The sequence below is a fragment of the Hylobates moloch genome, unplaced genomic scaffold (assembly GCF_009828535.3).
Source record: "Hylobates moloch isolate HMO894 unplaced genomic scaffold, HMol_V3 SCAFFOLD_10, whole genome shotgun sequence".
Classification (NCBI taxonomy): Eukaryota; Metazoa; Chordata; class Mammalia; order Primates; family Hylobatidae; genus Hylobates; species Hylobates moloch.
In genome coordinates, this window is record NW_026652285.1 from 82,267,997 (window position 1) to 82,290,640 (window position 22,644).

At 43.1% G+C, this 22,644-nt stretch overlaps 1 protein-coding gene across 6 annotated transcripts in view; it reads left to right on the forward strand.

Moving 5' to 3' along the window:
- The window catches only part of PALM2AKAP2 (PALM2 and AKAP2 fusion), a 533,392-nt gene that overhangs the window by 490,077 nt on the left and 20,671 nt on the right, over positions 1–22,644 (forward strand). For all 6 annotated transcript variants that reach the window (XM_058445343.1, XM_032164831.1, XM_058445342.1 and 3 more), the window contains one exon: positions 6,930–9,363. In XM_058445343.1, the coding sequence (XP_058301326.1) occupies positions 6,930–9,363 (2,434 nt within the window). The remainder of the gene's footprint in view (positions 1–6,929; positions 9,364–22,644) is intronic.

Sequence of the window (22,644 nt, forward strand, 5' to 3'; positions counted from 1 at the left end):
AACAGATATGCCTCCAGAGAGTGAACTCTCTAGGGAGTTCATCTATTTCTGACCAAGATTGAATAAAGAAGGTAAAGGGATCATCAACTTTTAAAGCTAAATTGTGAGTCTCACATCATCTGTAGAGATTCAAGCAAGCAAAAGATCAACCAAAAAGCCAAGCTAACTCTCTGATCCATCCACTCTTCTTACCATTTCCCATGTCATTTTAAAAGCCTCCTACTACTGAGAATACATTTTGATATATCAGGATAGAATGAGAAGAACCCATCTTCAAATCCTGGCTAGGGCACTTACTAGCCAGGTGATCTTGGGAAACGTCCCTCTATTTCTCTATACCTCTTATTCTGAAGTTTTAAGACTGAAATAAAATTCATGCCTTTCCCACTTAACAGAGGGCCATGTTTCAAGCATCAGCCGACATACGTATGTGCATGTACTGTGAAATGATAAGCTATTAGACACGTGTCAACCAGAAATTGGGGATGCCACACTTGCAGCATGCCCACAGGACAGGCTTGTCAGGGCTGTCTCATTCACTCGTACATTTACTTGGCTAGTTTAGTAGGGGAGATGGACCAGGTTCTGTTTTATCCAATGTGTGACCCCTCCTCTGCTTCCCATGTGACTGGAGCCCCAGGTCTGGGTGGTTCTTGACTGCTCATTCTACTTACTGCATTTCAGGACTTAACTTTTAATTTGTGAAATTACTCTCTCTGTTGCAGCACAACTGTATCTTCCTAGTCGTGTTCAGCTTCAACTCAAATTCACATGTAAGGATCTGGGGTTGGGGAAAGATGAGGGAGATTAGAGCTGCCATAGGTTCTGACTTTGAGTCTTTCCTGGGCCTTTTTTCTTTAATCTTTTCTTCTTGATTTCTTTTCTTCTAAAAATCTCCTGCTCTTTTCCCAAAAGAAAATCAGTCTGCTGCCAGAAAGAATATAATATCTGTCATTTAAACCTCAGTGTAAAATGGCTTAATAATAGTGAACATTTGCATTAACCGTTTTACAGTTTACATAGTACTTTTAAGTACATTTTCTAACTTAATTCTCAAAACAGATTTGGGAGATATTATTAGTCCTGCTTACGAAGGAGTTCTATTCTCAGCAGAATTCCATAATTACAGTACAAAAAGTCTGGTAGGACTTTTATAGGTAGAGCCAAGAAATGACCCCGGACTCTGGTCTTTGGACGCCAAACTCTGAATTACCACATTTTCTGCATTTTTTAGGTGGAGACATAGGCACCTGTGTTGTAAATTAAGCCACGCTAATTTGCTTTGCAAAACTATTAAACACTTTTTGGTAAATAAAGGTGACTTTAGTTGCAGCCTGGCTACCAGGTTATATTAAACACAGGTTTCTGGGACCAAATTCTGGCACTCATACATACTTGTGTTAAATAAACATTTACAAAAAATGCTATGAGGAAATCTCAGCTCCCTAAATTTCTAGATGCTCCAATCCCACCTTGCCTGAAGACAGATGTGGCAACTTTATGAAGACAGGATTCTGTTACCATTTTAGTGAGTGGTAAGCAACCGAAGTCCCCTGAGCCAAAGGCTAGAAACAAGATTGTTTAGTTCTGAAACCTCAAACACCATCCCTAAGGGTGGCATATCCCCTTTATGAAAGGGTGAGGAAGATCTCTAATCCACAAATTTGAACACCACCAATTTCACAGATTTCTAACATTCATTATGCTAATTGACAGGCTACTAATTTCACTAATGAAAACCTATTTCTCACCTTAATTATGCCAATTAGCAAAGCTTCAGGGGTTCTTGGGACTTAAAGGGAGTTAAGTACTGGAGGAAGCCACCTGTGGGGCGTGGGATCTCTCATTAGATCCTAGATGACCATCCCTCGAGTTTATATTCCCAGTTAGGATGGTTGTCAGACCCTGGAATGTAATTTAAACTAATGTCAGAAGCACACAGCTGTATTAAATTGCCCCTGATCAAGTATTTGAAAGTAAATGGTAGACATCCTAACCAGCTGTTAACTATTCTAGGAATTTAGTGGGAAGGGCAGGTTTCTGTGTCGTGGTGTTAGGGCTCTACCTGGAGGGTGAGCTGGGCCCATCTAAAAAGCTCCCACAGCCCCTTTGCACCCTAGTTTTTCTCTGACCTTAGAAAACCCAGTTTGATGATTCTTTCATATCTTCCTGTTTTTGCAATGGGGCATAGTTCATTTCAAAAAGGGCTTTCCTGTTGATTGAATGAATGTGCATCTTATCTGAATCTGGAATCACGTTCACCTAATCTGAAGCATGGAGAAAATTCTGGACCTTCTTATCTTCAAAGAGAGCAATAAGCATTTGTTGGTTTAAACAAGACATCATCTGACGATACCAAGCCCAGATTCCTGCCCAATCTGGATAGGTTAGATTTCCAGCCCATTTCCATTTACCTGGTGTAGCTGCCGGTGGCTTTGATTCCATCAGGTCATCATGCATGAAGGCAAATTCTTACTGCTGACAGTGGAACTCAGGAATTCGCTCTTTTGTTATCATTGTTGTCTAACTTCACAAAACCTCAGGACCTCTGGTACATGATTGTGAATCAGTAATTCAGAGTTGTTTATCTCCTTAAATACTTCCATGCCAATTAGAGGTTAAACCTGCTGCTTCCTGAGTAGATGGAATCGAGTGTCAGGAAGAATTTTCTGAATTTATGGGGAAAGGGGGACTGGATGCCATATAGCTCACGAGAAGGAGGGCCTCTTTCCTATTTACACCCTCCAGTGTCTAGAGGTTTAAAAAAATGTATCAAAAGGAATCATCTCAAATTACACTGTAACCCCCAAACCGTGACTTTTAACAAGTAACTAGCCTTTGTGTGTGTGTGTGTGTGTGTGTGTGTGTGTGTGTGTGACGGAGTTTCACTCTTATTGACCAGGCTGGAGTGCAGTGGCATGATCTCGGCTCATTGCAACCTCCTCCTCCCAGGTTCAAGCAATTCTCTTGCCTCTGCCTCTCAAGTAGCTGGGATTACAGGGGCACCTGCCACCACGCCTGGCTAATTTTTTGTATTTTTAGTAGAGATGGGGGTTTCACCATGTTGGCCAGGCTGGTCTCGAACTCCTGACCTCACCTCAGGTGATCTGCCTGCCTTAGCCTCCCAAAGTGTTGGGTTTACAGGGGTGAGCCACCACGCAGGCTTCTTTTTTTTCCTTTTTGAGACCGAGCCTCACTTCCTCGCCCTGGCTGGAATACTCTAACCTCCACTCTCCGGGTTCAAGCGATTCTTTTGCCAAATAGCTGGGATTACAGGTGTACACCACCATGCCTGGCCAACTTTTGTATTTTTAGTGGAGATGGGGTTTCACCATGTTGGTCAGGCTGGTCTCAAACTCCTGACCTCAAGTGATCCGCCCATATTTGCCTCCCAAAATGTTGGGATTACAGGCGTGAGCCACCACACCCAGCCTTTTTTGAGACAGAGTCTCACTTCCTCGCCCAGACTGGAATGCAGTGGCACTATCTTGGCTCACTGCAACCTTCGCTCTCCAGGTTGAAGTGATTCTCATGCCAAGTAGCTGGGATTACAGGTGTACACCACCATGCCTGGCTAACTTTAGTATTTTTAGTGGAGAGTGGGTTTCACCATGTTGATCAGGCTGGTCTCAAACTCCTGACCTCAAATGATCCGCCCATCTTGGCCTCCCAAAGTGCTGGGATTACAGGCATGAGCTACTGCACCCTGCCAACTAACTAGCATATTTTAAAATCTCAGTTTGACCAATCACAGAAGACATAACTACTTGTAAAATAATTTCTGATTCAAAGATAATGGCAGTTTTGTATTTTTTTTCCAGACAATTGCAAAAGTATATTGTCAAATTGTCGTCTTAAGATTTTAAAAATTTGGTACCAAAACAACTATTTCTAGTTCAAAAAGTGTGCCTTGGAAAGAGCTGATACAATTTTTGAATCCTAAAAAGAAAACATGGAGAGGTATCTGCTCATTCATCATCGAGCACTCGAAGTGTGAAACATTCAACAGAAAGGGACAATGCTGATGTGAGGAGCGGAAACGTGTTCTTGGGAAATGGCTTTGGAGATAAGCCCCATCACTCCTTCCTCTGTGATTAGCAACAAGAGACAAAGACAAGCAATTTCTTCACTTGCCTGATTCAGACTAAGAAAACTCTAAAATAGACTTAGGGCTTTCTTGGAAGTACAGGGAACTCGATTTTTTTTTTTTTTAAAGGGTGTTGTGTTCTGGAGCTTATTGTTGCTGCTAATTTCATTATGACCCTGCAGAATAAGTTCCCCTCATGTTTAATGAACGGATTAATTAAACTATAGAACTAATTATTTGCCTTTTAGTTTCCTTTACTATTACGTTGCCCTTCTTCCTCTCCTCAAGTATTCTAAAGCATCTTGTGTTTCAGGGGAGCAGTGTTTTCTAACTATATTTCAGTTCTACCAGCTTCCTACTGATTTCCCACTCCCCTCCGCCCACCCCGGCCCCAAAGCCAAAAAGGATAGAAGGAGAGCTCTGTTGTTCCTATGCAGAATATCAGCAGTGAGTCATCGGCCAAAAGAAGCCAGGAGTAAGGGTGCCATAGGTAATCTGACTCATCTTAGCAGTACCATGAATCTCTGTTTGTCTTCTTATTCCAATAATAATTTTCCATGGAGTGGGCTAATTTTGGCCTAGGTTTACTTGAACTCGAATGGCAGCCAGTAAGTTTCAGCATTCAAATTTTGTGTAATTCTTAATGATATATGAGTAGAAGTTACTGACAATGCCTCATCCAACAAAAAGTTTAGTTAATAGTTTTAAAAGGGCTGGCCATGCAGGGTGGCTCATGCCTATAATCCCAGCACTTTGGGAGGCCAAGGCTGGCTGGACTGCTTGAGTCCAGGAGTTTGAGACCAGCCTGGGCAACACAGCGAGACTCTATCTCTACAAAAAGTTTTAAAAATTAGCCAGGCATAGTGATGCCCACCTGTAGTCCTAAGGGAGACTGAGGCAGGAGGATCCCATGAGCTCAGGAGTTCAAGGTTGCAGTGAGCTATGATCACAGCACTGTGTTCCAGCCTGGGCAACAGCAAGAGCCTGTCTCTTAAAAAAACAAAAAAAAGGAAAGTGGCAGCAAAAACTACTTTTTAATGATGGTCAGAAATAAAAAATAAAGATATTAGCAATTATGAATATTAATTGTGTTAAGTATCATCTTTAACAAAGACCAGAGCTAGACTGGAAGAAAATCAGAGAACAGAAGATGTTGACAAAAGAGGAACACTCATTATTTGTGCCTGTTAATGGAGAAGACATCTACGTTACTTGAATAATTTAAGTCTGAAAGGAAATGTGGAAAGTGAAGAGTGAAGGAAACCCCCCAGTTCATGGATAACTCAGAGAGTTTTTCTTCATTCTGACAGCAGTGTAGAGCACTTACGGTGAACTCCCGTGTTTTCTTAGGTCTCAAGAACAAATCCATAATTATCCACTTTTTTGGGAAGGATTTTGAAATTAATTTCCTGAGAATCATCCTAAGGTGGTATTTTAATATTCTAAGCATTTAAAATTGTTGAAACCTTAGATAAACGAAAAATTACATCCTTTTGCAATTTTGCATTGTCCTTTGTCAGTAATACCAGGCACATTATAAACTTGAGACAGGGAAACAAAGCTGACCTAGGTGTTAGTAAGGTCCTTGATGGGAACTCAAATTAAGTTTATACTTTACTGGAATTCTTTAAGATAAGCCAGAGTCCTTTGATATGAAAAGGAAAATCATCTTATAATTTGAAAATTAATGTTTCTAATGCCAAATAACAAAATTACACAGGCTAGATAACTGGTAGAAAAACAGGATGGATAGGTTGGGTGTGGTGGCTCATGTCTGTAATCCCAGCACTTCGGGAGGCTGAGGTGGGCAGATTGCTTGAGTACAGGAGTTCAAGACCAGCCTGGGAGACATGGAGCAACTCTGTCTCTACAAAAAAAAAAAAAAAAAATATATATATATATATATATATAAATCAGCCAGGGGTGATGGCACACACCGGTAGTCCTGGGAGGTGGAGGTTGCAGTGAGCCGAGATGGCACCACTGCACTCCAGCCTGGGCCACAGAGCAAAACCTCATCTCAAAAAAAAAAAAAGACCCCAAAACAAAAAACCTCCTTCCTTAAAAAAAATAAGAAAGAAAAAGAAAAATATGATGGATTTTAAAACATTAAGAAGATAGGGTTTTCTTATTGAATCACAAACTGAAGATATCACATATAAAGCAGTTAAGAAACTGGAGGAGCGGTACTATTGGCCATTAGCTTTTCAAAGCAATGCTGACTTCTTAACTAAAGAGTATTATTTTGTTGCAATCCCAGAAAACAGAGCTGTGCAGTCAGTGGCTTTGGTGATCATGTTTATAAGGCACATGGTCAATTACAGCCATGGCAGTGAGGCACTGTAGTCTGTGTGCTGCCATTAAAGGGATCTACTGTTTTCCAGTGTTTTATTCTGGAAAGATTTTCCAAAAAGTTTCTTGTCTCCAGAATAACTGCATTACATCTGGCAGAGAGTCATATGTTTTAAAGATCTGTTCATACAAAAGGACCTTCTTTTTGCAATCCTATTAATAGTCCTATTGCATAGCCTGCAATCATTTGCTACAAAATACTTGGGAAGACTCTGGTACAATAATGATGTAATCTCTTCCACCTTAGTAGATAAAATTTAAAAATGGCACTAGCATGTAAACAAAATGGAATCCATAAATTAGAGATGATTGGGCACCTGTTACTACAAGAAAATGAACATTTAAGGGATTATTAGGAAATTTCTATTCAAAAGAATTTGTCACTGTGGTTTCCATTTTCCTTCCTCTTAGTTATGAGTCAGTTTGTCAGCATTCACATCCATAAGAGATGCAGTATTTAACCCTGACTTTTGTTTTCTCTTTATTCCAGAAGCCTCCCCAGCTTTCTGAGGATGATATCCGGCTAAAAAGCGAGGGAGACAACTATAGTGCCACCCTCCTGGAGCCTGCTACCAGCTCTCTTTCCCCAGATCACAAAAACATGGAAATTGAGGTGTCTGTTGCAGAATGTAAAAGTGTTCCTGGAATCACCTCTACCCCACATCCCATGGACCACCCCTCCGCTTTCTATTCACCCCCCCATAATGGCCTCCTTACTGATCACCACGAATCCCTGGATAATGATGTCGCCAGAGAGATCCGCTATCTAGATGAGGTGCTAGAGGCCAACTGCTGTGATTCTGCTGTGGATGGAACGTACAATGGAACATCGTCCCCAGAGCCTGGTGCAGTGGTTCTGGTGGGCGGCCTAAGCCCCCCTGTCCACGAGGCGACCGAGCCAGAACCTACTGAGAGAACAGCTAGCCGGCAGGCACCTCCTCACATCGAGCTCAGTAATAGCAGCCCTGACCCCATGGCAGAGGCAGAAAGAACAAATGGCCATTCCCCCAGCCAGCCTAGAGATGTGCTGGGGGACAGCCTGCAGGCTCCTGTCAGCCCCAGCTCCACAACCAGCTCACGGTGTTCTTCCCGAGATGGAGAGTTCACTCTCAGCACACTGAAGAAGGAGGCCAAGTTTGAGCTGCGTGCCTTTCATGAGGACAAGAAGCCCTCCAAGCTCTTTGAGGATGACGAGCATGAGAAAGAACAATACTGCGTTAGAAAAGTGAGGCCTTCGGAAGAGATGCTGGAGCTGGAAAAGGAGAGGAGAGAGCTCATCCGCAGCCAGGCCGTCAAGAAGAATCCTGGCATTGCAGCAAAATGGTGGAATCCCCCGCAGGAAAAAACCATTGAGGAGCAGCTGGATGAGGAACATCTGGAGTCGCACAAAAAGTACAAGGAGCGCAAGGAGAGAAGGGCACAGCAGGAACAGTTGCTGCTGCAGCAGCAGTTACAGCAGCAGCAGCAATTGCAGCAGCAGCAGCAGCAGCCCCCATCGCAGCTCTGCACAGCCCCTGCCTCTTCTCATGAACGCGCAAGCATGATTGACAAAGCAAAGGAGGACATTGTCACAGAGCAGATAGATTTCTCTGCTGCTCGCAAGCAATTTCAGCTGATGGAGAATTCCAGGCAAGCGGTGACCAAGGGCCAGAGTACACCCAGGCTGTTCTCCATCAAGCCTTTCTACAGGCCTCTGGGGTCAGTTAACTCAGACAAGCCACTGACTAATCCGAGACCACCTTCTGTCGGGGGACCTCCAGAAGATAGTGGTGCCTCAGCCGCCAAGGGACAGAAATCCCCCGGTGCCCTGGAGACCCCATCAGCAGCAGGAAGCCAGGGCAACACAGCCCCTCAGGGGAAGGAAGGGCCCTACAGCGAGCCTTCTAAACGTGGGCCCTTATCTAAACTGTGGGCTGAGGATGGAGAATTTACAAGCGCCCGGGCCGTCCTCACCGTGGTCAAGGATGATGACCATGGGATTTTGGATCAGTTCTCAAGATCTGTCAATGTCTCCCTGACCCAAGAGGAGCTTGACTCTGGTCTGGATGAATTGTCGGTGAGGTCTCAGGATACCACAGTCCTGGAGACCCTATCCAATGATTTCAGCATGGACAACATCAGTGACAGCGGGGCCTCCAATGAGACAACCAATGCCCTCCAGGAAAATTCACTGGCTGATTTTTCTCTGCCCCAGACGCCACAAACTGACAACCCCTCAGAGGGCCGAGGAGAAGGTGTCTCCAAGTCATTTAGTGATCATGGTTTCTACTCCCCTTCCTCCACCCTGGGGGACTCTCCGTCGGTTGATGATCCCTTGGAGTATCAGGCTGGCCTCCTGGTGCAGAATGCCATTCAACAAGCCATAGCCGAGCAGGTGGATAAAGCCGTGTCCAAAACCAGCAGGGATGGAGCAGAGCAACAGGGACCTGAAGCGACTGTAGAGGAAGCTGAAGCTGGGGCTTTCGGCGGCTCGGAAAAGCCTCAGAGCATGTTTGAGCCACCTCAGGTGTCTTCTCCTGTACAAGAGAAAAGGGATGTATTACCAAAGATTCTGCCTGCTGAAGACAGGGCACTCAGGGAAAGGGGGCCCCCCCAGCCACTGCCAGCTGTGCAGCCCAGTGGCCCGATTAACATGGAGGAGACCAGGCCGGAAGGAAGCTATTTCAGTAAGTACTCGGAGGCAGCTGAGCTGAGAAGCACAGCCTCCCTCCTGGCCACTCAAGAATCTGACGTGATGGTTGGGCCTTTCAAGCTGAGGTCCAGGAAACAGCGGACTTTGTCCATGATCGAGGAAGAGATCCGAGCAGCTCAGGAAAGGGAAGAGGAGCTGAAGAGGCAGAGACAAGTCTTGCAGAGTACGCAGAGCCCCAGGACAAAGAACGCCCCATCGCTGCCCTCCAGAACGTGCTACAAAACTGCCCCAGGTAAGTGAGGTGCCTTACATGAGAGATAGATGCCACAGCAGTCTGTTGTTGTTGATTCCAGCTCATGGGTTTCTATGTGGAGCCTCCTCTGTGTGTGTCTGGAATAAGTGTTGGGGGGACACTGGCATGAGAATTCCAGCATACAGGGACATGCAACAAAAGTGTCAAGAGTGTCCTCTAGAAGAACCCTGAGGTTGGATGGAGTTTGCCACTTTCCAGAGGATGCAATAGCTCCTTCTTTGTTGTTCTGCTTTAGACTTGGTTTATTATAAAGAATTGTTCTCTTTTACTTGAAAGCCTGCCTCTTGTCTGAAGGAGAGGCTGTTTGTGGCATAGAACCAGAGTGGACCCATGTGTGGACTATGTTGGAATCAGTAGCTTGACCCTCAGTATCTAGTTAAATCAAACCCATCTGATTTGGGAGATCTCCTCTACTAACTAACCCCCTCTGAATGCTGGTTCCCTTCCCAGCAATGATAGTCATGGCGTGGCATTGCAGACTGGTCCATGCAAAATGTTTTTGTTCATCTTCTGTATAACTGGGTTTTTCTTCTGAAGTCACCACAAAGCAACTACTTTGGAATCAGGGGTGGGCACATGTATTCTTGTCATGTGACCCATTTGGAGAAGTTGAATTACTCTTCACAAAGGCAGGTCTTTAATCCCTTCATATTGCCTGGGTGGTCCCTTTTTTGAATACTTTGTATAGATGGTTGATGTTAATTAGGGTGCTAATTATTATTGCTACCATATGGATAACAGTGTGACCAGTTGTTTTTATTTTCCATGTGAATGTGATGGCAATCAGGGATCCACAGATCTTCAACTATAGAAAACGCTGCTCAAAGCGTGGTCCAAGCTAGTCCAGGAATCATTTCCTACTGGTTCATTCTAAGTTCAAACATTGAGAGTAAGCATTTGAAAACTCTTATTGCAATGTGATATTGTCCTGAAATCCAAGGGTGGGATTTTTGTATTTTACAAAACTATTGCTTCATAATGGACTGGTGGGGAAAAACTGATGCTTCACCAGAGAAAATTTAAGAATCATTACCCTAAAGGATAATCGTTGACACTTATCTTGGTCCATCCAGATCTTAATCTTATCTTGACACTTGGCTTCCATCAAATCTACAATGACACAAGTTCACTCTTCTCATTAACTTTTTAAATTTGGAAAGAATCTCCAACCTAAAGAAAAGTTCCCAAGTACAGTACAAATGTCTTTCTGTTTTGAATCATGTGAGAGTAAATTGCCAACATGATGCCCCATCACCCCCAATTTTGTAGACTGTTCCCTAATGTGGGTCTCTGATGCTTTCATGTGATGATTTTCAGGTTGTGCGTCTTTGGTAGGAGTACCACCAAATTGATGCTGTGTTCTCACTGTATCCAAACAGGTAGCATGTGGTATTAGTTTGTCCCATTATGGTGACAGGTGTCAACTCGGATCACTTAATATTGATTATGATCACTCCATTGAGGGAGTGTCTGCCAGGCTTCTGCACAGTAGTTACTTTTTTCTTTTGTAATTAATATATATTTTGTAGGGCAATACTTTGGTATTCTGCAATTTTCGCCCCATTTCTTATCAAACTTCATTTGTTTATGTCGGTATGATCTCATGGATTCCTATGATATTCAGTGGATTCCTGTGATATTCAATGGATTATAATCCATTTCTTTTATTATTTTTATCCTCAACTTGTTCAGTTACAGCTCACGGGAGCCCTTTCTGGCTAACTTATATATCCTTTGGAGATGTCACTGTTATCCTTTGAATGCTTCCTCAATTTCTGACATCGCAAGATATTCCAGTTTCATCTTATACTTTCCCAACCCTGAAATCAGTCGTCTCTCTGAAGAGCACTAGTTTCTGATGATGGAGTATGGTATTTAGAAACAAAGATCTGGGTGCTACCTGTGCTCATTGTTACTGCATTGTCGCTAGCCCCAGGCACTCTCAGTGGACAGAATTAGAAATTATACACATCTCTCTTGAAAACCATGAGTTTGCCCTGATGCTTTTTAATTCTTATTTAATAAAAGGTTTATTCATAGTTTCTCCCTTTCCATGTTTGTGACCACCTTCTTGACAGCAAGATACTTAGTTTTTATTATCTGTAATATGTTTATTATTTAACTAGCCCTCCTTCCCCCACACTCCAGTACAACCAGTCTCCTGTTTTCCTCACCAAACTTGGGCTCCAACATCATTTTCTGGGTGGCCACTGCCACCCCCCTTCACCAACACCCTCCTTACCCTACCTGGGCTCCAACACTACAGCAGGTACCATCTTATTCAGCCTGGCCTAGTGACTTTTGGACTGAATTGTTTGGGAAGGAAAGGGAGGAAGAAGAGGAAGAGTGCAGTGACTTTTTTAATATATACCATCAAATTGGTGATAAAGTTTCAACAAATGAATAATGGGGGGCGGGGGCGGAGGGCAGGCACAAACATTCAGACCATAGCATGAGTATTTTCAGGCTTCTCTGGCTCCGTCTCTTAATCGAACCCCTCACCATATTACCTTCAACTTTATTTCTAGCACATAAACAACTGTCTAATATAAAGACATTTTAGTGCTTTCTCCTGATTTCCCCACCGGCTGTTGTCCATCAGGCTTCCCCACCAGGACCGAGGTTGCCTTAAACAAGTCAGCATCCTAAGGCTTGCCACTGGCATCCCAGCAACCCAGTATCAATCTCCCCAGTACTTGCCTCTATGCTAATGCTCATCTCTTCTCCCATATCCCACCTCCATAGGATTGATTTCTGGTCCCTACAAGGGGATGGTAATTCATTCGTGCAAGTCTGCTCCAGTCTTGATGTCATATTGGGTACAATCATGATAATGATATGTATACATGTCATTCCTTCAGGTTTATCTCTAGAACATTTAAAGCAGGCACCCGGGCTTCCCAGAATTACAACATGAGTTGAAAGAAACGGAATGTAAAATACAATTTTCTTCCTGTTCATGCCTGGAAATCTTTGGAGTATTGCTTGGCTGGCCAACCTCCAAGTTCATGATCAGGGAGAAGGCTGACACATGACTCTGAGCAGCCAAACTAGAGAATTCATGGCTAGGATCAGAACTCCTGGCTTCAGTGGTTTTGTGAATGGAGACATTAGCAAGTTCCTGCGGCACATTTCATATTTCATGCTAGAAGAAGTGACTCCACTAGTTTGTTGTGTGACTCAGATTGATGATTGGATACTCGGTGATGAAAACTATAATTTTTAACTTCTCTCGTAGTAATCATGCTGGTAGCATGCTGGAATCCTAAAACCTTAAAGCAAATAAAGTCCACTGAGAGCCAAGATGTGGTAAGGAAGGAGAAATCTTCTAATTCTTTCCATACGAAAGTTATCTAGACAGAAACCCCATCCCCAAGGTGTGGAAATGATATTTGTTTTTGCGTTTAGTGCCTTTGCTTTTAAAAGATGGAAAATGAATGATAGAAGTTCCGTTTTGAAAAGGATATAGTCATTGTTAATGACCAGGTATCTAGAAATTATCTTGTTGGTTCTTATTTTACTTTTTTTTTTTTTTTTTTTGAGGGGGAGTCTTGCTCTGTCGCCCAGGCTAGAGTGCAATGGGGCAAACTCGGCTCACTGCAACCTCCACCTCCCAGGTTCAAGTGATTCTCCTGCCTCAGCCTCCTGAATAGCTGGGATTACAGGTGCCCATCACCATGCCCAACTAAATTTTTTGTTTGTTTGTTTTTTGTATTTTTAGTAGAGACAGAGTTTCATCATGTTGGCCAGGCTGGTCTCTGACCTCAGGTGATCTGCCCGCCTTGGCCTCCCAAAGTGCTAGGATTACAAGCATGAGCCACTGCACCTGGCCCTTATTTGACTTTTAAAGGAAGAAGCTCCACTTAAATAGAATTTGAGTGACATTTGTTTATACAGAGGTGAATAAAAATGTATAGTCCCTGCTCTCAGGGAACTTAATGGTTCAGTAAGAGAAACAACATTAAACAAATGAGGCAATTTTGTGACAGAGAAGCACAGAGATCTGTAGGAGCACAAAACAAGGAAGACCATATCATTTGAGGATAAAGAAAGTCTTCCTTCCTTAGGAAATTACAAAGCGGAGAACTGAAGGGGTAAAGTTGGGCTCAGGGTGTAGGGGAGAAGGAAGGGCACCTAAGAGAGGCTCAGAAGGAATAGAGAACTTGGCGCATTTGAGATATTTAAGAGTTAGTTAAAGGAAGAGATTTAAAACAAAACAGAAATAGATTTGGAGCCAGACAACCAAGAGCTCTATCAATCATGTTAATAGTTGTAGACTTTAGAGTTTACCCTATGGTCAGTGAGAAGCCAGTGAAAATTTTTAAAGGAGTAATTATCTGAACACAACCCCAAGCTGTCCTGCCTTCACTGTGAGTTGATGGACTAAATGTCTTCCTATTGTAATACATCCATTTCGTAGGTTTGGATTGAGCTCTTCCTGCTTATGAGCGCTTCCGAAGGCAGGCGCCATCTTGGTGAACACCCTGTATGTTATGTGAGGGGCCATGCTCCCAATAGTGTGTGCATGTGTGCCCTCTGCTGGTGGCACTTAGAATTAGAGACTAAAAGGAAGAAGGCCGGGGGTGGTGGTGCATGCCTGTAATCCCAGCACTTTGGGAGGTGGAGGCAAGAGGATTGCTTGAGCCCAGGAGTTTGAGACCAGCCTGGGCAACATAGCAAGTCCCCATCTCTAAAAAAAAAAAAAAAAAAAAAAAAAATTAGCTGAGTGTGGTGACACATGCCTGTTGTCCCAGCTACTTGGGAAGCTGAGGCAAGAAGCTTGCTTGAGCCCAGGTGTTCAAGGCTGCAGTGAGCTATGATCGAACCATTGTACTCCAGGCTGGGCAGCAAAGTGAGACCCTGTCTCAAAAAAAAAAAAAAAAAAAAAAAGAGAGAGAGAATAAAGAAAGCACCTTTGTAGGTACATGAGCCTGATTTGAATGGGTAACTCACACAGTGCTGTAAAACACCCTTGAGGAAAGAATTAGGGGGTGGGATATCCAAACATTGTATTGAAGTTGCAGTTTAAGACCTTTTCAAATGTCTTTTCATATTGGGGTTGCCAACAGTTCTCACTTTAGTATCTATGTCTATTATTAGATATCCTGGTTTCACTTCCAAGTTCTAAGCATGCCAGAGAAACCCAGTTAGGTGATGATTTGTTTGGTTTTTTTGAAAGTTTCTGTTTTCATGCCAGATGTTGAATTTATTTACCAAGTCAGATCATTCACCCCATAAGACCTACATTATGGAGAGTGGCAAAAGAGAAGGTGTAGGTTGCTGTTAAGTTCCGCAACTTGGGGTATCTGTTCATGTCTTCTAATATGTGGAAAGATGTGATAGTTATAAATCTTACTTTTGTAAGATGTACAGGAAGTGTTGACTTCTGCTGCTGTCTGTTTAGATTAAGATTAGACATGAGGTGATCATTACATTATTATAAAGATTCTTAACTGGGTCTTTGTTCTTTCCCCTTCATTATCTGCAAATATCACAAAGGAAAGTCTTAGGAAAAATATATTTGTGACTCTCCACACAATCTTCGTGAAGCAGGGCTTGGTGGAGTGTGCCATGCTAAATTAGAGCCCCATGAGGCACAGTTGCATCTGAGGTGCCCTCATTGCTCCATGGGGGAAGTCCCTGTGTCAGCATCTGACAGAAGGACTGATGATGAGAGAGCTCTCCATCAGTAGTACACAGTGCCTCTCTTTCCTGCAAGGCAGGCACCAACTGTGCAGCTTGCAGGAGCCCTTCTGGCTGTGTGAAGCTAGCTAAAGCTTATTGTGGAGTGTCCACAGATGGTTATTGTCCATCACCATGTTTCTAGAACATTCTCTGGTTACAAAAGTCTAATCATGGTAGTTACAATTATCAAGGCCTTAAAGTTGCACATAATACTAGTTATTTCACACTTGCCATTTCTCATTTTCTCACTGAGTCCTCCCAACAGCCCTCTAAGATACAAATTATCTCAACCCTTGAGGCCAGATATATTTCTAGATTCAGACTTTTTCTGATTTTAGAGAATTTATAAAGTATATACTATTATTTAGAAAAGTAATACAATGAACATACTATTATGTAACACAACTGGCAGGTTCTGGGTCAACACCCTGTGATCAAATTAAATTTCTACTCTAAAACTTGAGAAGAAGAATTAGTTACATTAAGTGGGTAAAGACTAGGAGACCCTGATGTCAGCTCATGTCAGGTTTTGCTGCCAAATAAGTTACGAAAAATCTTTCTTTTCAGAGTTTTTTGGATTTGGGAATTATACATGAAGAGCTGTAGACCTGTAATATTGTTCTTTTTCAAAGAATTACTACTAGAGCCCAGAGAGATTAAGTTGCCCAAGGTCACTCAGCTTGAAAATGGGAGAGCCTGGTTTCAAACTCAGGCTCTCATTTGTCTCCAAAATCCATCTTCTTTCCCCTACCTTCTCCTTCCCATCTGTTGAGCCTCCTCTATGAGGTATACAGTAATAGCTTCTCTCTCCAACCTGTAGCTCAGGTTCCCTCTACCCTTTCCCAGTCTCATGCCCAACCCCTGCATTTTCCTGGATCCTCCCTGATCCTCCTTTTAGGAGCCACTGTAGCTCTGCAATCCTTCTCTTGCAGTGGCCTGGGTGTATAAATTTGACTCTCAGGGGCCATGAAACAGTGCTTCCCTAGTGACCCAGGATGATTCCTTTCTGCTTTCAGAACTCACTTCCAATGCCCCAGATTACAGCAGGCAAAAGCGTTCAGGCTGTCCAAAGATCTGAGCCGATAGCCAAGGGACTAACTTAGTCCACATCAGCCATCTAGCCTAGCTGCTCCTGTGAGATCTTTTTGAAAGTTTATTTCCCAGGAAGAAGCTCTGCCATTTCCTCCAGAAACAGGCTCATTCCTTGAAAACTTCGGAAGAACTGGGTACTCAAGCAAGGAAGCAATTTTTAAATTTGAGGATGAGCAGGGATAAGTGTTCATTATTCTGTTAACTAAACATGAACACTTTTGGTGTACTAGGGTCAAAGTCAACTAAGTCAGTTGACTGGTGATCATTGAGCACCATGACTACGTACTGTTCTCGTTGCCTTTTAAAAATTGATCTTTCGACCTTGGCCCGGAACTTCCCTGTGTTCTCTTTATCTAAATCCAGCAAGTATGTTTTCTTGAAAAATGCATGCCATTTGGAAAGGAATTGGTAAGAAAAGACTATGTTGAAGCTGTGTTTGGCAAGGGGTGAAGGTGTGCAATGAAATCAGGACTTTTCAAAGTATAGAATTCCACATTCTCTTTAGATATTACCCTTAAAGGCTTACTGCAACTGCCATGGTTAAACCTGCCTGTCAGTCTCACTCTTTTTTTTTTTTTGAGACGGAGTCTCACTCTTTCGCCCAGGCCGGAGTGCAGTGGCGCTATCTCGGCTCACTGCAAGCTCCGCCTCCCGGGTTCACGCCATTCTCCTGCCTCAGCCTCACGAGTAGCTGGGACTACAGGTGCCCGCCACCGCATCCGGCTGATTTTTTGTATTTTTAGTAGAGACGGGGTTTCACCGTGTTAGCCAGGATGGTCTCGATCTCCTGACGTCGTGATCCACCCGCCTCGGCCTCCGAAAGTGCTGGGATTACAGGTGTGAGCCACTGTGCCCGGCCCAGCCTCACTCCTGAGATCCTATGGGCCCAGAAGTCTTTCTTCTGTGACAAGCCTGCGGTCACAGCTTCTGGGCAGCAGAACTTTGGAAAAAGCAGAACGTTCCCCACCAGCTGAATTCCCTGGTGCAAGCAGGTTCTGCTGTTCCTGCTGATTGTGCTGGGTCTTTGGATAGATCCATGTGTCTGGGTTGGCTCCTGCTGGTGCTGGGCCACCATGCGATGTCCTCATTGCCTACTTCTGCATGGCCTCTCCATGCTGCAAGTTAGTTAGGGGAGCATCTTATGAGGAATCAGACTCAGCCATGTACAAAAACAGATGCATAGTTTTCAGGTGACAAAGAGGAGGTGAATCAAAGAACATAATTCTTGCAAGTTCCTTGGTAAGAAATAGGAACTAATCAAAACCGGGCTTGGGAGAGTAGGATGTCCTCTGTGACTGCTGGGGGTCAGGGCAGAATATGACTGTGTCTTTTACTAGCCATAGTTACTTGCTGTATACTTCCCTAAGGAGATTGGCATTTCAGGTCTATTTGATCTTTGTGTGCTACATACTTATGGGGTGGAAGACTAGGAGGTGAGGTGGGGCAGGGAGAGAGTGTATGGGACAGACCATTAGAGCACCGAAGAATAGATGTGTAGTTCTTGTAATGAGATTTTCTTTCTCAAGGCCTTGAAGGTAAACTTAAAGGTTTCCCAAAATGTGTGTGTATGTAACTCACAAGTATTACCAGTCTTTCTTTTATTTCTCCTTACTCAAGTATAAATTTATGTGTGAGGTGGCTCATGCCTGTAATCCCAGCACTTTGGGAGGCTGAGGTCGGCGGATCGCTTGAGGTCAGGAGTTCGAGACCAGCCTGGTCAACACAGTGAAACCCCATGTCTACCAAAAATATAAAAATGAGCCGGGCGTGGTGACACATGCCTGTAATCCCAGCTACTCGGGAGGCTGAGGCAGGAGAATCGCCTGAACCTGGGAGGCGGAGGTGGTAGTGAGCTACAATCCCTACTGCACTCCAACCTGGGCAACAAAGCAAGACTCTGTCTCAAAAAAAAAAAAAAAAAAAAAAAATCACGTGTGATGGTCAAGGAGAATACATGCTAAAATGTGACAGTCACTTCTCTGGATTCATATCTCAAGCTTAATTCCTGACTCTACCGCTTGCTAGCTTTGTGACTAACTTCACCTCTGTAAACCTCAGTAAAATAGGAATAAAGTTATACCAACCTCATAAAAAAGTTGAGACAGGGCCTGGTACATAAAAAGCTCCCAGTAAGAGTTATTATTGTTGATGTCATTACAGCAACATTACAGTTGCTCTTTTGTTTTAAGAAAAAGCCTAGAGGCTGATCGCTTGAGACCAGAAGTTCAAGGCCAACCTGGGCAACATAGTGAGACCCTGTTTCTACGGGGGGTGGGAAAAATAGCTGAATTTACTGGTGTGTACCTGTAGTCCTAGCTACTCAGGAGGCGAGGTGGGAGGATTGCTTGAGCTTGAGTTCAACACTGCCGTGAGCTATGGTCATGCCACTGGACTCCAGTCTGAGTGACAAAGCAAGACCCTGTCTCTAAAAACAAAGAAAAGGCCAGAAAGCCTTAGTAGAATTATTTATGAGTTGCTCTTTTGCAGCAGTTGTGAGCCTGAAATAAATAACAGAACACACATGATAAAATTGCTTTCTATTCCTAGCTGAGATTTTTTTCAGTTACTTCCTTAGAATTAACATTTCTCTTAGAAACTTGAGGTCAGGAATAATGAGTTTTCAGTAGTCCCTTATGATTCGAAAAACTAAAGAGTAAAAAAGTCCATCATTAAATGTATTGAGTGAATAAAATTACATGTATTACCATAAAAATGTTTTCCTTTTGGGGGGAGGTAATCTTCACACAGCCAAGCCCACCATGCTAGTAGAAATGTATTTAACGAGAGGATCTTGGTGGAGAATTACTATTCACCATAATTTTCATTCCTACTGTTTTAATTAACTTTTTTTCCTTTTTGGCCTTAAACCCTGCTTGCCCTGTAAGAGCAGAGCTCTTTCTTTCCTTCTAGAGTTTTCAAAGTCTTCCAGTTGTGTTCATAGGGATAAACCCAATATCAGCAACTCATCCAACAACCCAACTTACCTTTAAGCAATAATATTTGACAGTTTCTCAGACTTATTTGCCAAGCAGGGGTATTTCTCATTTCTGAGCTAGGTTTATAATCTGAAGATTCATATCGTCACATTCTCCCACCCCTGGGGCCTTCAAAGGAGGAGATGAAAGAAGAAGGGACCAGCTCTTGGTGTGCAGGTCACAGCTGGAACTGCACAATTCCATGCACTCTGGGGCTGACAAGCAGGATGTTCCCTTGTACTGAGAGGAAACGAAATTGAAAATGCAAGTCTGAGCTCATTTCTTTCTGGTGACTTGTGGGTCGCTTTAGATGTTTGCAACCTTATCCCAATGCTGTGTGAAGAAAGGAGGTCATTGAAGGAGGCCCCGGCTTAGGCGTGTCCTCTGGTGGGTGCTTTTGTTCGGTTCAGTTTGGTTTTTAAATACGAGTGGGTGATGGCTTCTTCTTTTCTTTTGAGAAATGTGGAAACAAAGGCTCTTTGATTTAAGACCTCAGACTTCACGCACAGAGAGAGTAATAATCACCCAAATCATAATATCTGACCAAAATTTTCAGAACTTTTGGAATCCCCATTCTTGGCTTTTTAAAAGTTAGACCTGAAATCCAGAAGGAAGATTTGGGCTGTCAGGGATGACAACAGCTGTATTCTGAGTGCATGCAGCCCTTTCTCGGGTTCTTTGGGTGGGAGGAATTGCAGATTCTTTTCTCTCCCTCCTGTCAGCACAGCCCGCCACAGATGCCCAAGGGAAATCTGTCTGGCCTGGAAAATCCAGAAGCACAGCCAAGGCATGGCTTGCTTTCTCTGGACCACAGAGTGGTATAACTATTTATGATAAATAAACAGGAAACACCAATTTATGCTTTCCCACTCATGATGGGACTAAACTAGCTAGTTTGGAGTGAAACTCTTTGGGCTTCCTTGCTCCTTAGTCTACCTTGCAATGCTATAGTCTTGTGAGCGCCACCATTGCAGAGATGAATAGTTTTTTTTCCTTCTGAGCTCCTCTGGGTATGCACTGCCTGGGATGATGGAAGGGCTTGTGGATCTGCCTAGTCCATAAAGGTTAAAGCAAGCAGGTTTATCTGCTTTTCTCAGCATGGGCTAATAATATTTACAAGAAAACTTTTCTGGTTTGTTTTCTATTTAAAAATTAATTTGTGCTTATTGTAGAAAAAAATGTAAAAAGAATCAAAAGTGATTCATAATCCTACTCCCCCAGGAATAGCCACCTTTCTAGATTTTCTCCACGCCCATAGGTGCATGGAAGGCAATATTGGGTTGATACTTGCATTCGTTTCTATTGCTGCTGTGACAAATTACCACAAATAGTAGCTTAAAAAATATGCATTTAGCTAGGCACAATGGCTCATGCCGGTAATCCCAGCACTTTGGGAAGCTGAGGCTGGAGGAGCTCTTGAGCCCAGGAATTCAAGCCCTGGGCAACATAGCGAGACCTTGTCTCTAATAATAATAATTTTTTAAAATACACATGCATTATCTTATAGCTTTAGAAGGCAGAAGTCTGAAATTCATTTGCTATGGATAAATATCTGACCAAAATAATTTTCAGAACTTTTGGAATCCCCATTTTTGGCTTTTTAAAAGTTAGACCTGAAATCCAGAAGGATGATTGAGACCAGCCTGGTCTCAACTGAGACCCCCGTCCCGCAAATTCATATACTGAAGTCTTAACCCTCAACCCTCAGTGTGGTGGTATTTGGAGGTGGACCCTTTGGGATATAATTAGGTTTACATGAAGTCACAGAGTGGAGCCCTCATGATAGGATTAATGCCCTTGTAAGAAGAGACATCAGACAGCTTCTCTCCCCACCGTGTGAGGACACAGCGAGAGGGCAGCTGTCTGCAATCCAGGGAGAGAGCCTTCAGCAGAAACCGACCATTCTGGCACCTTGATCTTAGACTTCCAGACTCTACAACTGTGAGAAAATAAGTGCGTGTTGTTCAAACCATCTGGTCTGTGGTATTTTATGGCAGCGCAAATAAACTAAGGCTGGGCTAAAAGCAAGGTGTCAGTGGCTAGTGTTCCTTCTAGAGGCTCTGGGGAAGAGTTCACTTTCTTCCCTCTTCCATTCTGTATGCTGCATTCCTTGGCTCATGGCCCCTTCCTCCATCTTCAAGACCAGCAGTGCAGCATCTTCAGATCTCTCTCTCTCTCTCTGACCCTCCTGGTTTCCTCCTGCAATTACATCAGACCCAAGTGGATATTTCAGGATAGCTTTCCCATCTTAAGTACCTAAACTGAATCACAACTGCAAAGTTCTTTTTACCTGTAAAGCAACATATTACAGGTTTTGGGGATTAGGACTTGGACATTGTTGGTGAGGCCATTGTTCTGCCCACCACAGGAGGCAACATATAGTGTTCATCTTATGCTGATTGAGTGTCTGCCATGTGCCATGCACTTTTGCTTTCTTTCACACAGTTAATAAGTGGTGAACTAGGATTTGAACCCAGGCAGTCTGGCTCTCCCGCCTGCACTCTTGAACTCCTGCAATATATCTACTTCTGCAGTCTGCTTTTTCTCTTAGTATAGTTTGAATATTTTCTCACGACCTTAACCATTCCTCTAAGTTTGAGAGTCTGAAACATGATTTATAATGGCTGAATAATACTTCATTGCCTAAATGAGCCATAGCTAACTTAACCATTCTTCAATAGGAAGATATCTTGGTGTAGTTAAAAAAACACAGTGCTGAATGTTTTTGTACATGAGCTTTGTTCCCATACTTAATTATTAAATGAACTTGGGCCAGAAAAGTTCCTTGGAAGCTGGTTAACTACTGTACATCAGACAACAGTATTTCCTAAACTGTTTTTCTTTCCCCCCCTGCCCACCTTCTGTATTCATTTACTTACTTTAAAATTTTTTAGAAATGAGGTCTCACTATGTTAACCAGGCTGGTCTCAAACTCCTCAGCTCAAGTGATGCTCTGACCTCAGCCTCCCAAAGTACTGGGATTGCAGGCATGAGCCTCTGCACCTGGCTTTTTTTCTTGAGGTATTTAATAGATTCTATGAAGTGAGGTTTTCTGGTTAACTAAACTTGAGAAATGCTGCACTCCCATTCCTGAATTAGAGCTTCACAATCATATTAGCACTAAAATCAGAAGTCCTCTGGTAAACAAATCCCTCTCTCCCTCCTTGTTTTCTTTAACCCAGTGTTTCCCAAGCTTAATTTGACCAAAGATTTTTTTCTTTGAGGCATCAAGTACTAGCCTACAAAGCTAAGGTCACAGGACACAATGTTAGAAACACATCTTTGGAGTCAAACAAGTGAAGCCACTTACCCTCAAACTCCTTCAAAGGCTTAAGTCTAAAATTACTCCAGATGGAATAGTTTGAATATAATCACGTTTATGAAATAAACTCAAATGTTTCCTATCCTCCGCTCAGAATTTCAGTCTAACATTGTTCTAGTGGTTCCTCATGTTCGTTATAGAGGTCACATTATACCTGTTCCCTGCTCTGTAAATGTCAGGACTGGC